Below are 16,033 nucleotides of genomic sequence, written 5' to 3'. Positions count from 1 at the left end.
ACTCAGGTACCTCCGGAGCCCTCAGTTGTCCCATTGCAAGCAGCAATCTCTCTGCCGTCGGCCGGGACACTTTGCCTTCTACTCGAAATTCCTGTGGGTGGTCGCCTCCAGTTATTACTCCGGCAATGGGAGAGAGCCACGTCCAATCCCAGGGTCCTGTCCACACTCAGGGATGGCCACATGCCACAGTGGAAGCGACAGCCTCCTCCTTTTGCCGGGATTCACTGCACTCCGGTGCCGAAGTCGCCGGAAAAGGTGGCAGTCCTCCGTGCCAAAATTCAGTCTTTACTGGACAAGGCAGCCATAGAGATGGTTGCATCAGAACAGGAGAATACGGGGTTTTACTCCACTTATTTCCTGGTGACCAAAAAGAACGGAGGGTTCAGACCCATTCTAAATATCCAGGGTTTGAACTTGAGAGGTGCCGTCTTTCAAGATGGAGACACGGTATGGACACGGTATGGACAGGGTTCAGTTGGGCGAGTGTCCCATAGGTCCAGGTCTCCAAACTTTGATTTGGGTGGGCGGGGTTTGTGTCATTTGGGATTTCCCAGAATCTAGCCAATGGGCATGTAAGTTTTGACAAGCAGGTCCTCAGCTTTGTCAGGTGACCAGGTCGGTGACTTTTCTATTTCCGTGTGGTTGTAGATTCGCACTTCAATCGAATGGACTGTGCTGTCAGACAGAATACCACTCCCCATTGGTTATCTTTGGGAGTCTGTTTAATGCTTATATGTACCCCAAGGAGGACTTCTTCTGAAAAGGAATTATACAAACCAGTAGAGGTTTTGAATTCTTTGAAGAAAGTCCTCCTTGGGATACGGCCACCCTCCTCCCCTCATTCTGTCCGATACGTTCAGCATGAAAAGTGAAGTCCGAGGTAGATGGCCAAAGTTACCTGCTCTTGGCTGTAGGGGGCCCTGGGAGGTCTCACAAGACAAAAAAAACCGAGTTTTTTGTTTTGTAAATATTTTATGATAAAAAATAGCTAAACTGTCGTAGGGATTTTTAATGGACATAAAAATGCTTATATGTACCCCAAGGAGGACTTTCTTCAAAGAATTCATAACCTCTACAGGTTTGTATAAATTTATGCAAAACATGCACTGTTATGAGAGGACGGACTGACATCTAAAACAAGAACTTATCACTACAGGGAGTATTTAGAGCATCACGGTCTTTGCATTTGGCAAGGAACATCACTCTGAATGCCCAAGAATTAAATCCAAATTTAAACCCACAAACTTAAATACAAAAGAAATCCTGTATTTTAACCCATGAGTTAAATTTTGCATGGGTTTAAGTACAGGAACTCCTGGTAGTTGTTTATTTTACTGGAATGGAAAGTTTCCCTATGTTGTCAGCCACTACTGTGATGATGACACAACCTCGAAGAATGCCATGCTCAACACCAAGAAATGCCCAGCTGGCCGCTACTGCCTGGCCGGCCTGTCTGGGGAACCCGATGCCACAGACTGCTCAGTTGGGAGATACTGCCCACAAGGTAAGTAACATTCTCACTGTGTCCTTTGTATCTTATTTCTATTTTGTCATTTCAATGGAAATAGCATTTTGGTATTTCAATAAAAGAGAGAATCATGAAAGAATCCAATATAAATAATGGACGGTCCTGAAATTGTGAAAGGGTAAGAATGCCATCAATTTTCCAATATATATTCAACTTCCGTCCGGAATTGATCACATATTGTAAAGACAAGATGTAAAGTTTGATCCTCACTCAGCATTTCATGACATCTGGTGTCCCTCATTAAGACATTGCTGGAATATTGCATAAAGTGACATAAAAGTGCACGTACGCACGCACGCACGCACGCACGCACGCACGCACGCACTCACTCACTCACTCACTCACTCACTCACTCAGTGTTTAGATCCACTTTGCATAAAGCGATGTAAAACCCCTCTCACTCCACATTTATGTAATTTGTATTTTCAGGAACAGTTGAAGAACTGAAGTGCCCTGTTGGTACGATCCGTAAAACTGTAGGAGCTGGTGCCATCACAGACTGTGCCCCATGTACAGCTGGTCACTACTGCCAAGAAGGATCATCTGTAGAAACGGGAGAATGTATAAAGGGATACTACTGTCCGACCAACTTGCCTAACCCATATGGTGCTTCACCACCATTTATTGGAAGTCAGGGTGACAAGCAGGTGAGTGGCTTCCTCTTCTTCCTTTACAGGTTTTGTGTGGTAGTTTAGTGGTAAAAGCCCAGGTTTGATTCCCCACTTAAGCCCATTTCCCCTCATTATGATATTGCTTGAACATTGCTAAATGCAGCATTGTGCCATATTTACTCACTCATTCACTCATCTAGAACTGTCCAAATGGGACCAAAATTGGTAGATATAATAAACCGAACCTATGGTTGATCCTTTTGCAATTTACAGATTGTTGATTTGGTTTTTCCATGGAACATGTTGGTCTTAGTCTAATGTGAGGGGTGGGCTTCATTTCCAGAGCATGATTCACAAACAGTGTATTATTTTTCTGCAAAACTTGGTAGATATATCAATCAGAACCTAAAGTGGTGCCTTTTGCTATGTACAGGTTTTTCTGTTTTATTATTTTCTCGGTTTCCATGGAAACAATTCAGACTTAGTTTCAAATGAGAAGGATGGGCTTCGTTTCCAGAGCACAATTCAAAAACTTCTTAATATGTTTCAGCAAAACTTGTCAGATATGTGTCATAGACCCCAAAATGGTGCCTTTTGCTATTTACAGATTTTGGTGATTCATCAAATGATTTAAGCTTAGTCTTGGTGACTTTTGTGTCCAAAGAAGAACTTGAAAACTTCTTAATATCTTTCAGCAAAACTTGGCAAACATGTGAGGCAGACTCCAATCTGGTGCCCTTTGCTATTTACAGGGGTTTTTTTATTTATCATTTTCCTAGTTTCCATGGAAACAATTTGCTAACCATGCACTGCATGTGCGCTGCCCACACTACCTGTTTTGTGTGAAACACATGGTTCATACTGAGAAACAATCTCATTCCTCACAGCAATCCTTCATAGTCTGTTGGATAAAATGGCCAAGCCAGTAAGCGAAAGGTTTCGGGTTGAAAACCATGTGTCGGCACTACTTGTTGGAAATTGTCAATAATATCATCCATTAGACTAAGACCAGTCGGTGATGGCAAGACAAAGTTGCATCAATCTTCTAAACAATTAATAATAATTCAGAGTTTTGGAGCAGAGGGACGTTATTAAGATAATGCAGGGGTCAGAGGGACATTATTTAGATTAACTGCACGAGGAAGCAGGATTGTGTCCTATTTGAGGGATATAATGACAAAAAAGTGTCCCCCTAAGAATATTAGAGTGACGTCACTGGTGGTTTATGAGTTCACATGTCACACTAAAGGCCCAGGCTCTATTTCTCACAATGTGTGAAGCCTATTTCCATAACCATGATATTCATGGAATGTTGCTAAAGGCATTGTAACAACCAACTCACTCACTCACTCACTTCCTTCTGCGTATAGCAACATGCAGTAAACTTGGACAAAGTACTGTGACTATGTGTCCCAGTCCATCCAGCTGTGAATTGGGTACCTCGTTAGGATGAGAATGCCACAACAAAACTTGGCATGCCTAGTGTCAGCAAAAGTTGTATACTCCCCAGGAAGCTGAGATTTATAATATGATGTGAAGTTGAGACTGACATCTTTTGATCGAGGGAACCATATACCAGCGCTTTGAGCAGGCACTAGGTGCATGTATATGTGCACTATATAAATATCCTGTAATAATAACATTTAAAAAAACATTCTCCAGGAACCATGTCCAGAAGGAACCTTCACAGATGTGACAGCCACCCCTGACCTGGCCAGCTGCAAGGTATGCACCGTGGGCCACTTCTGTCAGCAGGCCACCAGCACCCCTGAGGTGTGTCCCCGGGGATACTACTGCGAGGCAGGGGCTGTCAAACCCGAACCCTGCCCCATGGGTACTTACGGAAATCGGACAGGTGTGTTCTGTTAAAGTGTCATAGTCATTGGGATTGATTAGCTGTCCCAGAAAGGTTAACGTTGAAATTCTCGGTTTCATGTTGCATGTGTTTATCATCCAGAAGGAATTAGTACATGTGCCCTATTCCCATACCTTAAGATAGACTTGCATTGAATCATAGCTCGGAGATCACTTTCATAGTGCCCTGAGTAACATAGAAACAGTTTCTCTCTTTTACCTTTGGCACCAATTACAACATCTGGACTGGAGATGGATCACACCATCAGCACAAAGTCTTATTTTAGATGGGGCAGTGGGTTAGTTTAATGGATAAAGTGTCTGCTCGTGATGCTGAAGACTGGAGTTAGATTCGCCACCTTTGAAAATTTGGATCCATAAAACAAGAAATGAAATTGGTCTTGCCTTATTATGATTAACAAACGACTGTGAAGAACTGGGGATTAACTGCTCTGTATGATCTAATGATGTACTACTTTTCTTTACCATTAATTCTTACAAAACTGATGATAAGTTATTTATTATCTGGAAGTTTATTATGCAGAATAAACTGTGTGTGAGTATGTCTACATAATTATGTGTGTTTCAATTGCAAGGTCTGGGCCATATGGATAATTGCACACAGTGTGACCGTGGCTGGTACTGTGACGCCCCAGGTCTGCTACAGCCCCGAGCTCCTTGTAATCCAGGATATATATGTGTGGGAGGGGCAACAACAGCCGAACCCACTGATGGAGTAACAGGAGATGTGTGCCCGGCAGGAGGATTCTGTGTTCTGGGTGAGCAGATAAATAATAGGGGTTGGTGATGGTGGTAACATTTTGGTGAAAACGTATACACTCTCTGGAGATCCTCATACATTTAAATCCGGGTTAGAGCTAGTCTTCAGCAACCCATGCTTGATAAAAGAGGCAATTAGCAGGATTTGGTTGTCTGACTCACTGACTTGGTTGATACATGTAATTGCATTCCAGTTGCATAGATCAATGATCATGCGGTTGATCACTGGATTGTCTGGTCCAAGCTGTGTTATCTACAAACCTCCACCGTATAGATGGAATAATGCTGAGATTGAATATTGCTAAACAACAAACTCTGGAGACATAGCTTCCAAATCACCACAGTCATCATATGTTTCTGCAGGACATTTATGTTATGACCATGGGAAGTCGGGGTTAATGGGTTGGTTAAGTAGCCTAGCTATTAAAGCATTCTTTACTTTCAGTAATCGTGATGAATACCTACTTCTGCATATATTTTCATAATTTTACATCAGTTTTCCAAAGATTGAAATGTCCTGAAAATGAAAAATATCAACAGTGTTGTATATTTTTGTGAAATCTGAATAACTATTATGATTAGCTATGAAATGGTTTGGAATCTTGATAAATAGTTGATTAGATTATGTGAGTCATTTTGTGGCATGTCACATTTGTGTGTATGTGTTTGTGTGTGAGTGTGTGCGTGCCCACATGTGTGCATGTATACACGTGCAAGAATACAAATTTGCAGCAGGAATGGAAATATGATTAAAGACATTTCCTCTTTTCAAAAGAATTCAAAGCTTCTTTAATACATACAAATATCTTTGTTGAGGCAGTATGCAATAGCCTTTTTCTGTATGCATTGCCTCGTTGTGCTAGAGTATCTGGTTTAATTCGCAGAAATCGGATAAATGGTGAGTCGGTTTCTTGCTGATATTTCTGGAATGTTACTGAGAATGTCTTAAATGCACACTCATTCCATCTTTGCAGTGTTTGAAAACAAGAGTCATAACTGGAAACTACACTGAAAACAACTGGAGTTATATTCCTTGAAGTGCTGTAGGGCGTTTGACTCATTCTACAATATTAATATTTCATGTGAAATAAAACCTGTGACCTTGTACTCTTTAGGATCTTGGGTCGAGAAACCATGTCCAGCTGGCACATATAGTAATGTGACTGGTGCTGTCAACAACTATGACTGCCACGACTGTGACCCAGGTTACTACTGTTCCACCGCTGCTGGTGGCGCCCCCACTGGGCCCTGCGAGGGAGGTTTCTTCTGCACGGGGCAAGCTACCAATGCCCGTCAACATGTGTCCCAGCCAGGTAGGATTACATGCTAACGAATGGTACATCTTATTTTGGTGTCAGTTTGTTGATGTACTATGATTTTTTTCTCCATCTGGGATGGAATAGGTATCAATTTGTCCAAACTGAGATTGGGTTGCATGTGCTTAGGATGGGGATCTGGATGGTATCTGAAACATACTGACCATATTTAGAAGTATTCACTGCCCAAATCTCGCTGTATACACCACCCTAATATATATTTATATACCACCCAGACCTAGCTGTATACACCACCCTAATATATATTTATATACCACCCAGACCTAGCTGTATACACCACCCTAATATATATTTATATACCACCCAGACCTAGCTGTATTCACCACCCTAATATATATTTATATACCACCCAGACCTAGCTGTATACACCACCCTAATATATATTTATATACCACCCAGACCTAGCTGTATTCACCACCCTAATATATATTTATATACCACCCAGACCTAGCTGTATTCACCACCCTAATATATATTTATATACCACCCAGACCTAGCTGTATTCACCACCCTAATATATATTTATATACCACCCAGACCTAGCTGTATACACCACCCTAATATATATTTATATACCACCCAGACCTAGCTGTATTCACCACCCAGATCTGCACATACCACTCATATATCTGTTTATACCACCCAGATATAACTGCTTATACCACCTTATATATCTTACATATCTGTATACCACCATTGTACCATTCCTAGATCTGTTTTCACCACTTATATTTAGCTGTATACACCACCCTGATATATCTGTCAGTATATACCACCCAGATGTAACTGTTTGCATCACTGAAAAGTCAGTTTAGCAAGAACGTTTGTCTGGGTAAATGATCATTACAGTACTTTGACCAGATGACTGATTTTACAGATTCACTGTAACATATATACCACCCAGACCTAACTGCTTATACCACAATTAAAAATATGTATATACCACCCAGCTATATACCACACCCTGATATATCTGTATGTGCCATGCAGATCTGTAAATGCCATGTTGACATGTTGAAGGGCACTTTTCACTGAACGGCTCAGTGGCACAGACAGAGTGCCCCCTTGGGACATACCAAGACAAGAATGCATCAGCATCATGCATGGTGTGTGACCCTGGATTCTACTGCCCGGAAAAGAAAATGACAGAACAGTACCCCTGCCCTGCTGGCAAGTACTGTGGAAATGGCAGCATTGTTCCCCTCGACTGTCCCCCTGGCTATTTCTCCAATGCGTAAGATTCACTATCAATTTTCTTGATATGTGTGGCCTGGCTTTGAGATAAAATGTGTGACACAATCACGAAATTACTACAACTCTTCATCTCCTCATTGTTACTTTCAAAAGAGCAGATAATAAAAATCCTCATGCATGTAACAACTTATCTTCAACTAACACCCACAATTTTATACCAACAAATAGTTTAATTACACAAATACAGTGGATGCTGTCAAAACCGGTCATCATCCAATCCGGCAAGTTATCAACACTGGCATAAAATCTCGGCCCCATTTATGACTTGTACATTATCATCAGCTCTACAATCTGTTACCTTGTCTAAACTAGATTATTTCTTCAGTCCCAATGAGTGCCAGTTTTGACAGCTTCCACTGTGTGAGGGTGATGAGGTAGCCTACTAGTAAAAGAGTTTGCTTATCACACCGAAGACCCAGGTTCTATTCCCCACATGGGCATAATGTGTGAAGCCCATTCCTCTTAACCCCCTACCATGATATTGCTGGAATATTGCTAAATATTCACTGGAATATTCACTCAATAATAAAAGTGTTGCCTAAATGTTACAGGTCTGATTATGAACAAAACGTCCTGACATCTTTGAGTCATTTCCTCAATTTCTTCCATACATTTGTCTAGCTTATATTTCATCTATCAGCTTAAACTTAACTATTGTTCCAGGACCCACCAGGACAGTATTGACGACTGCATCATCTGCCCCCGTGGCTACTACTGCCAGGACAGAGGCGCTACAGCTCCCAAGGGGAAATGCCTAGCAGGTCATATCTGTTTTGAAGGTGCCCTGGATGACGATCCTGTATATAACAATGACACATCAGGCAACAAGACTCTCATCCTGTGGGGCGACACCTGTGAAGCTGGGTACTACTGTACAGAGGGCGTGGCCTTCATGATCCCCTGCCCACGGGGTACCTATAACCCTGACCGCCAGGGCAAGTCAGAGGAACAAGCTTGTAAACCATGTGATCCTGGGAAGTACTGCAATGGATCTGCCCTCATTGAACCAACAGGTTGGTAAATCTGGCTTTGACAGACACTTGTACTTGTTTTGTTCTTGGGAAGTAACTGCAACAGATCTACCTCCATTGAACCAACAGATTGGTAAATCTCATTTTGACAGACAGTTATATTGTTTTTGTCCCTGGGAAGTATTGCAACGGACCTGCCCTCATTGAACCAACAGGTTGGTAAATCTCACATTGATAGACAGTTGTACAAAGTTGTACCATTGTTTTTGAAGGATCTTGGTATAGTAGTGTTGTGGTTTATTATGTGTATCTCCTCCCTCTTGGAGAAGATAGTGGAGCACTTGAAATCCCAAGAAGTTCCCTTTGATTTGAAGCAGACATACAATACGCTCACCCGTTGGGAGTCTCCCTTTCCTGCCATTACGGTCACATGACCAGCCATATTTGCCGCTCCCTCTGAAAGTCATCAGGAAGATAAAACAGATGATGCTGATACAACTGATTTGGTTGCGCCTTATCAGGTACAGATACACTAGCTATACCAATATGACACTTATACCCCATTCGTACATTATCTACAGGGCCATGTAGTGCTGGATACTACTGTACTGGTGGTGCATGGATTCCTGACCCCATCAACTCCAGTGTCTCCAACGACACCGGCGCCATCTGCCCCATGCATCACATCTGCCTGGAGGGGACAGATCAGCCCAAGCAGTGCCCTATTGGCTCCTTTGCTAACAACACTGGCCTCTCTTCCTGTGAGCTGTGTCTGGCTGGCTTTCTCTGTGTGCCTGGAGAAGCGCCAAGAGTCTGTCCTCAAGGTTTGTGTAGCTGCCGGAGAGCCATCTCTGATTATTTCTGTTCTTGTGAAAAACCAATTCTATTTTCATCTTCTTTGCTACATTCTAGACTGTTGGTATTTTTCATAAAGGTAATCCTATTCAAGTCAGAACTTAATTGAATTTTAATTCTGAAATGGTATTTTGACATTTTGGAAAAGTGAATACTTGTTACTCTGCACAGAATTGTTGTGTGAGTTCATCTGAATATAAATAATAAATAGAAGGAGCTAATGTATCTGTGGATGTGTAGAGAGATACATAAGCAGATGTTTTGGTTGGTGCCGTCTAATTGATATTCAGCTCTGATCTGTCAGATCTGTGTATTACAAGCACAGTCAGGATGATCCACATCAAACAGAGTCACATTCTGTAGATTGCCATGCTCTAGCCCAATCTTGATCTGTCTCCCCAGGTTTCTACTGTATCGCCAGTACAGCACTCATCCCCACCACGCAGGGGACTCCATGTCCAATCGGGACGTATGGGAAGAAGGATGGTCTTGAGGCAGAAGCAAACTGCACGCTCTGTGATGCCGGACACTACTGTGCTTCCGAAGGTGTGTACAACTGATTTCAGGATTTTACCTTTCTTCATGTCCTGATGTCATGTAACTTTAACTTGGGACATCCATGTTTTACAGATTGATGAATGAATGATGTAATGACAATTAAGAAATTAGAAAATTGTGACTTTTCACATATTCATTAAATTTGTAATCAAAATGTTAAATGTTGTGTGCTTTCCATTGGAACTTGTTTTTTTATTATGGTCAAAACCATGCATTTGTGTGTCAAGACAAACGATGTCCACATTGTCCCAGTTGACCAATGTTTTGAAGTATGTTGCCTTTGCCCATATTATTTCTTACATGAAGCTACATGTATATCTTCCCTGTACATATTTACCTCACTCAGGGTTGACAAATGCTACTGGGATGATATCTGCTGGGTACTGGTCAATCATTGGATCGTCAACACCAACTCCAGAAGACACTGATAATGAGAACAGGGGACGCTGCCCCAAAGGCTTCTACTGCCCAGAAGGAAGTATCTCTCCTACAGCATGTCCACGGGGAAGGCTTGGGTAAAGAGTCAACACTCTTGTCAAAAGTTTGACATATGTCCAAGTATCTAGTGAAATAGAGAAATAGAGCTACTTATGTTTTAATATTGCTGTCAAGACAAAAACAAGTACAGACACACAGATGTCAGCATTACGTTTGTAAAAAATTGCACAGGCCATAGTTTACTTACATACCTCTTTGGTGAATCTATGATCAAAGCTATCTGCTGAAGAATCAAATCAACCTTTTAGAAGCCAATAATTGTAATTAGAAAGATTAAATACATCAGAGTGGGTTGAAGCAACTAGACAATCCATTGCCCACATGATTCAATCAATTAGTTATTAAATGGCAAATTCATAGACTATGGAGTAGCCGAGTGCTCATCACACCAACAACTGGGGTTCAATTCTCAACATGGGTACAATGTGTTGAACCCATTTCTGGTGTCCCCCGCCTTGATGTTGCTGGAGTGTTTCTAAAAAATGGCATAAAAATAGATTCACTTACTCACGCACTGACTGCAAAGGCATAATGATCAGAGCTATTATTCAATATTTCCAGTAAATTTGCCCGTAAGACAAAGGAGGACGAGTGTGAGCTGTGTGACCCCGGCTTCTACTGCCCCTACTACAACATGACAGAGACAAGTCTGAAGTGCAGTCCTGGCCACTACTGTAGCATCGGGTCACCGGAACCATCACCCATCAACCAGACCTATGGAGACATCTGTCCCACTGGTGAGTTCACAGTGTCACACAAAACCTGTATCAGTAGACTCATGGGGTGGGTGTAGCCTGGTGGTTAAAGCATTCACTCACCATGCTGAAGATCTGTGTTCAATTCCCCACATGTGTACAATGCGTTAAGCCCATTTCTGGTGTCCCTTGCTGTGATTTGCTGGAATATTGCTAAAGTTGCAGAGTACTAAACTCACTCACTCAGCCAGTTGACCTAAGGTAGCCAAGTGGTTGAGTCATTTGCTTGTCAATGCAAATAAGACCAGTTATATCCCATTCACGATGTGTGAAGCCCATACTGTGATATTCCACAATATGAGACTGTTAAACCATATTCACCCTTGAGTCTATATGTGTTGATAAAATTGTAGTCTTCTAGAGCAAAAATGTTCCATCATGGATATAATATGTTACATAAATGTATTTATACCAATATCTTTGTTTTCATCTTGTAGCCTTACATATTTTGTTTGAAAGTTGCCATTAATGACAATTTTGTTCAATTTTGAGACAAATTCATTGGGTTTAAATGCACTCAAAACAAAGGGGATTTCAGATAATAATGATTATAACTTTACTACTGACATTGACGATGTATTGTTGGCCAGGATACAAGTGTCCAGAAGGATCAAGTGTCCCAACTGCATGCGATGCTGGAACTTACTCCAACGAGACAGGCCGTTCTACCTGCCTTGACTGTCCAGCTGGATACTACTGCCCAGTCAACACCAGCAACCCCTTCCTGTGTCCTGAGGGCTACTGGTGTGGACCTAAGTACCAGACAGCCTTCCAAACACCTTGTCTGGCAGGAACTTATAACAATGCCACTGGGATGAGTGCTGCTTCCCATTGCCTTGACTGTCTGCCAGGGTAAGTCACCATGTAACAATATATATTCTGTGTCCTTAGCAATCATTTATTAGTAAGGTTGAGCAGTGAGTAGCAGGGTAAATAAGTACCCTTTCTCTTCAGTATTATTACCAATTTGCTCATGTATGAGCAAGAAAATCTTTAGTTCGTATTTCTTGATCTTTTTCATTTTTTTTATATCACAGTCAGCAATATTCCACCTATATGGCAGCAATCTGTAGAAAGTAAAGTCTGGACCAGACAGTCCAGTGATCAACAGCATGAGCATCAACTACACAGTTGCTAAACAATGCCAGGAGTATACCAAGTCAGCTAACCTGACCACCCAATCCTTTTAGTGGCTTCTTGCAACAAGCAGGGGTTACTGAAGACTAATTCGAACTCAGATTTCATGAAACCAAGCCTAGCAACCGCTAACCAACCAACCAAGAAACCTCCTCCTCCTCCTCCTCCTCCTCCTCCTCCTCCTTCTCCTCCTCCTCCTCCTCCTCCTCACCCATGCCTTGTAATCGCTATATTATGTAATCGCTCATGTATGTCCCACACATTCAAGTAGAATTGTCTGGATGATTATGCCACATTCCACTGTCCAAAACTTACCATAGTTTGGTTTCAATACAAAGTTAACTCTGTATATGCCACAGGTTCTACTGTGCCTCCCAGGGTTTGGCTGTACCAACTGATGAGTGTGACCCAGGCTGGTACTGCAAAGGTGGAGCCAAGTCCGCTCAGCCAGCTACAATAGCTGAAGGTGGACAGTGTACCCAGGGGCACTTCTGTCCACGTGGGAGCTCTCTTGAGAACCCTTGCACACCGGGGATGTACTGTGGTAATGTGGGTGAGTACAAGAACATTTGCCAAGAGATTTTCTGTCTTTTTCGAGTTGTTGACGTGAAGATGTTTATTCTTTGCTGGATAATCTCATACTGAATTAGGGCAAGGGAATAGCCTGGTGGTTAATTTGTTTGCTCATCATGCTGCAGGCCCAGGTTTGATTCCCCACATGGGTACAATGTGTAAAGTCTGTGTATTTCTGCTGTTCCCAGCCATGATATTGCAAGAATATTACTAAAAGCGGCATCCATCTCTTTCACATACTCATACTGAATTAAGTGATATAATAGTAAGAGAACATCCTTGAAAAACTTTACCTCAATGGTGATGACATGTTTGTTAGCAGGTCATTAGAGTTGAAAGAGCTGATGTATTTGCAATCAATCTCCATGATGGATCAGTGTCTTTGAAAACTATGAGCATGTGCAAAAGAAAAGTGGCAAAGGTTATTTTGTTGCAAAGTCACCAAATTAGCCTGCGGAAAAATCAGGGAAAAATCAGTTATACCCTTTCAGCATGATGAGTTTCCTGGAAGAAGTCACTTAGTGTTATGTAATGTATGTTACAGAGTTGTCTGCCCCAACTGGCAACTGCAGTGAAGGCTACTATTGTTCCGGAGGTTCTCCAACACCCACACCGGTTGGACAGAGTTATGGTGAGATTTACATCCAGTATTGTTAGGCATAGATCTCCCTTGACAAAATTCCTCAGTGATTATGAAGAGTATAATGACTGCAACATATGTCATATTTGGGATTTCACTTTCTTAGTAAAGTACAAATGCTAGTACTTTTTTCGGTTGAGTCCCATCCGGAATTCGAACCCGCACCCTCAGAGTCAGGCACCTAATCGCCAGCACACAAAGTCAGCCGCCTAGCCCGCTCAGCCACCGCGACTGGCTGAGCGGGCTAGGCGGCTGACTTTGTGTGCTGGCGATTAGGTGCCTGACTCTGAGGGTGCGGGTTCGAATCCCGGATGGGACTCAACCTAAAAAAGTACTAGCATTTGTACTTTACTAAGAAAGTGAAATCCCAAATATGACATATGTTGCATTTGACCACTTTCTAAATGGCATCGTGTAATCACAGTATAATGACTGTTATCAGGAAAGACCATTAACGTTATCACTTTCCCTAAATAGCCAAATGTTGCATTTGTTTTCCTTGAAACAGATTTTCTTTATCAAGATGAAAAGTTGACAGGCTGGCAAGGTACCATATGCTCCTTACACATGATAATGTTTTTAGCTCAATCAGGGCAATGGTTATTTCACTTCTTAACACAATGTACATGTATTCAACATGGACCATCTATGCTGTAAGCTTTGATGTGACTATCTTAAAGTTGCAATAAATACTTCTAAATGAATCAAGAACTGATTACTTATTATTTCTTATGTTAACACTTTTAACTCTTACCATGTTTTCAGGTGACTTGTGCCCTCTTGGTCAATTCTGCCATGATGGAAGTGCCAATGGCACATTCTGTCCTCCAGGAACATACCTGAACACAACAGGATCGAGGTCAGAGAGTGACTGTATCACATGTCTACAAGGCTTCTACTGTGCAGGCTACGGCAACGTTGATGCCGACACAAAGTGTGATGCAGGGTACTACTGCCCTGCTGGCATGAACATCTCAAACCCGGCTGAGTACACATGTCCTCAAGGTTAGTCCATGTGACATTTTGTCCAAGTTCCTCAGTGAAGTGTTGGACAGTATTGTTTTAAGTTGATTGTGCACATGCACATCACCTCCTCATTTGTACTTGCATCGAATCAAGATGGCACTTCAATGGAACGGTGCCACATAGGTGGACCAAGAAGTCATATTTCCCAATATGAATGACAGAAACATATGATGGTTAAGAATCTAGGTCTCAGGTCTGTCAACTCAATACATGCATATGAACATGTGTTCTTCTAGGTCACTACTGTCCAGAAGGCAGCCACGAGGCAGTGCGCTGTTCCAGTGGAACCTACCAAGACGAGATCGGCCAAGGCCTGTGTAAGCCATGCCCACCAGGATTCTTCTGTGACAACACCATGGCCCCTGTTGTCCTCTACAACAGCAGCTACTGTCCTATGGGTAAGAGTTTCTCAGCCTCTATGTGTTGTATACTGTGGCCAAGAATTGTGTAATTATCAATAAGTCTAAGGTACACATTCTTTCAAGGTATCATTTCAATAGATGTTCTTGTGCTAAAAAAGTGTTCACTTGAAATATTGATCATAGACATATGATGTAAATGTGACTGCTACAATGAGCTGATTAGTACATTCATAAGCATTTGGAGATTATGTTGTTATAATATTGATACTTGCTTTCTCAGGATACTTCTGTCCATCTGAAACCAAGTATGCCGTGGAACACCCATGTCCGCTAGGTACATTCAGCAACCACACAGGACTGAAAGATGAGGCAGAATGTGTCCCTTGTCCGGGAGGCTACTACTGTGATATGGCTGCCCAGACCACCTTCACCAGCATCTGCCAGGCTGGGTGAGTTCCACCAGCAGACATCTGAAAGAATAACATTGAGGCTGCTAGGAAAAAAACAGATTATGTGTCATTTGTGACTTAGTGCTTGTTATGACCTTGGGAATCTCAACGTGACTTTTTAATAAATAAATCCTTTGTATTTTGGGACATTGGTCTAGCATTGTGGTTCAAAAGTTCATCATGCTGAAGGCCCAGGTTTAATTCTTCACTGTGATACAGTGTGTTAAGCCCATTTCTGATGTCCCCCACTGAGATATTACTGGAATATTGTGAAATGTGGTGTCAAACCAAACTCACCCATTCACTCACTCTGAGCTTGGTCCATGCTTGTCAAAGGAGGCAACTAACAGTATCAGGTGGTCATGCTCACTGGCTTGGTTGAGACACGTGATTGGTTGCATGGATTGATGCTCATGCTGTTGATCACTGGATCCATGGATTGTCTGGTTCTGACTTGATTATTTACAGACTGACACCATATAGCTGGAATATGTTAAAAGTAACATAAACCGTACTCACTCGTCTTTCTTCAGTTACTACTGCCGTCAGTATGCCAAATCAGGCACACCCTCACAGGGCAACGATGCAGACCAGTGTCCAGTAGGTCACTACTGCCCACAACAAACATCCGAGCCCCAGAAATGTCCGCTGGGGTCTTACTCAAACACTGTCAAGCTGACATCTGTGGATGAATGCCTCAACTGCACTGCAGGTGAGATGGCGATCCTTGGTGGTCATCCTAGTGGTCATTGTATAGTCGTTAGGGTCAGGGTCAACTTGCATGTTCTTCAGTGACAGCTATGTGATAACATTTAGTATTGAATATGCAAGTTATTTTCATTATG

The 16,033-nt window shown here is 42.1% G+C and overlaps 1 protein-coding gene across 1 annotated transcript in view; it reads left to right on the top strand.

The window, feature by feature from the left end:
- LOC137298680 (uncharacterized) overlaps window positions 1-16,033 on the top strand; it is a 146,537-nt gene that overhangs the window by 51,110 nt on the left and 79,394 nt on the right. The window contains exons 25-42 of the mRNA XM_067830962.1: window positions 1,365-1,504; window positions 1,958-2,175; window positions 3,802-3,994; window positions 4,590-4,772; window positions 5,889-6,086; window positions 7,131-7,344; window positions 8,028-8,377; window positions 8,917-9,159; window positions 9,593-9,736; window positions 10,095-10,263; window positions 10,808-10,983; window positions 11,592-11,853; window positions 12,498-12,691; window positions 13,256-13,342; window positions 14,117-14,356; window positions 14,614-14,775; window positions 15,020-15,188; window positions 15,722-15,900. Coding sequence (XP_067687063.1) covers window positions 1,365-1,504; window positions 1,958-2,175; window positions 3,802-3,994; window positions 4,590-4,772; window positions 5,889-6,086; window positions 7,131-7,344; window positions 8,028-8,377; window positions 8,917-9,159; window positions 9,593-9,736; window positions 10,095-10,263; window positions 10,808-10,983; window positions 11,592-11,853; window positions 12,498-12,691; window positions 13,256-13,342; window positions 14,117-14,356; window positions 14,614-14,775; window positions 15,020-15,188; window positions 15,722-15,900 — 3,521 coding nt within the window. The remainder of the gene's footprint in view (window positions 1-1,364; window positions 1,505-1,957; window positions 2,176-3,801; window positions 3,995-4,589; window positions 4,773-5,888; window positions 6,087-7,130; window positions 7,345-8,027; window positions 8,378-8,916; window positions 9,160-9,592; window positions 9,737-10,094; window positions 10,264-10,807; window positions 10,984-11,591; window positions 11,854-12,497; window positions 12,692-13,255; window positions 13,343-14,116; window positions 14,357-14,613; window positions 14,776-15,019; window positions 15,189-15,721; window positions 15,901-16,033) is intronic.

Source organism: Haliotis asinina, chromosome 10 (genome assembly GCF_037392515.1).
Source record: "Haliotis asinina isolate JCU_RB_2024 chromosome 10, JCU_Hal_asi_v2, whole genome shotgun sequence".
Taxonomy (NCBI): Eukaryota; Metazoa; Mollusca; class Gastropoda; order Lepetellida; family Haliotidae; genus Haliotis; species Haliotis asinina.
The sequence above is the reverse complement of the archived record's forward strand: the minus strand, read 5'-3'. Positions and strand labels throughout refer to the sequence as shown.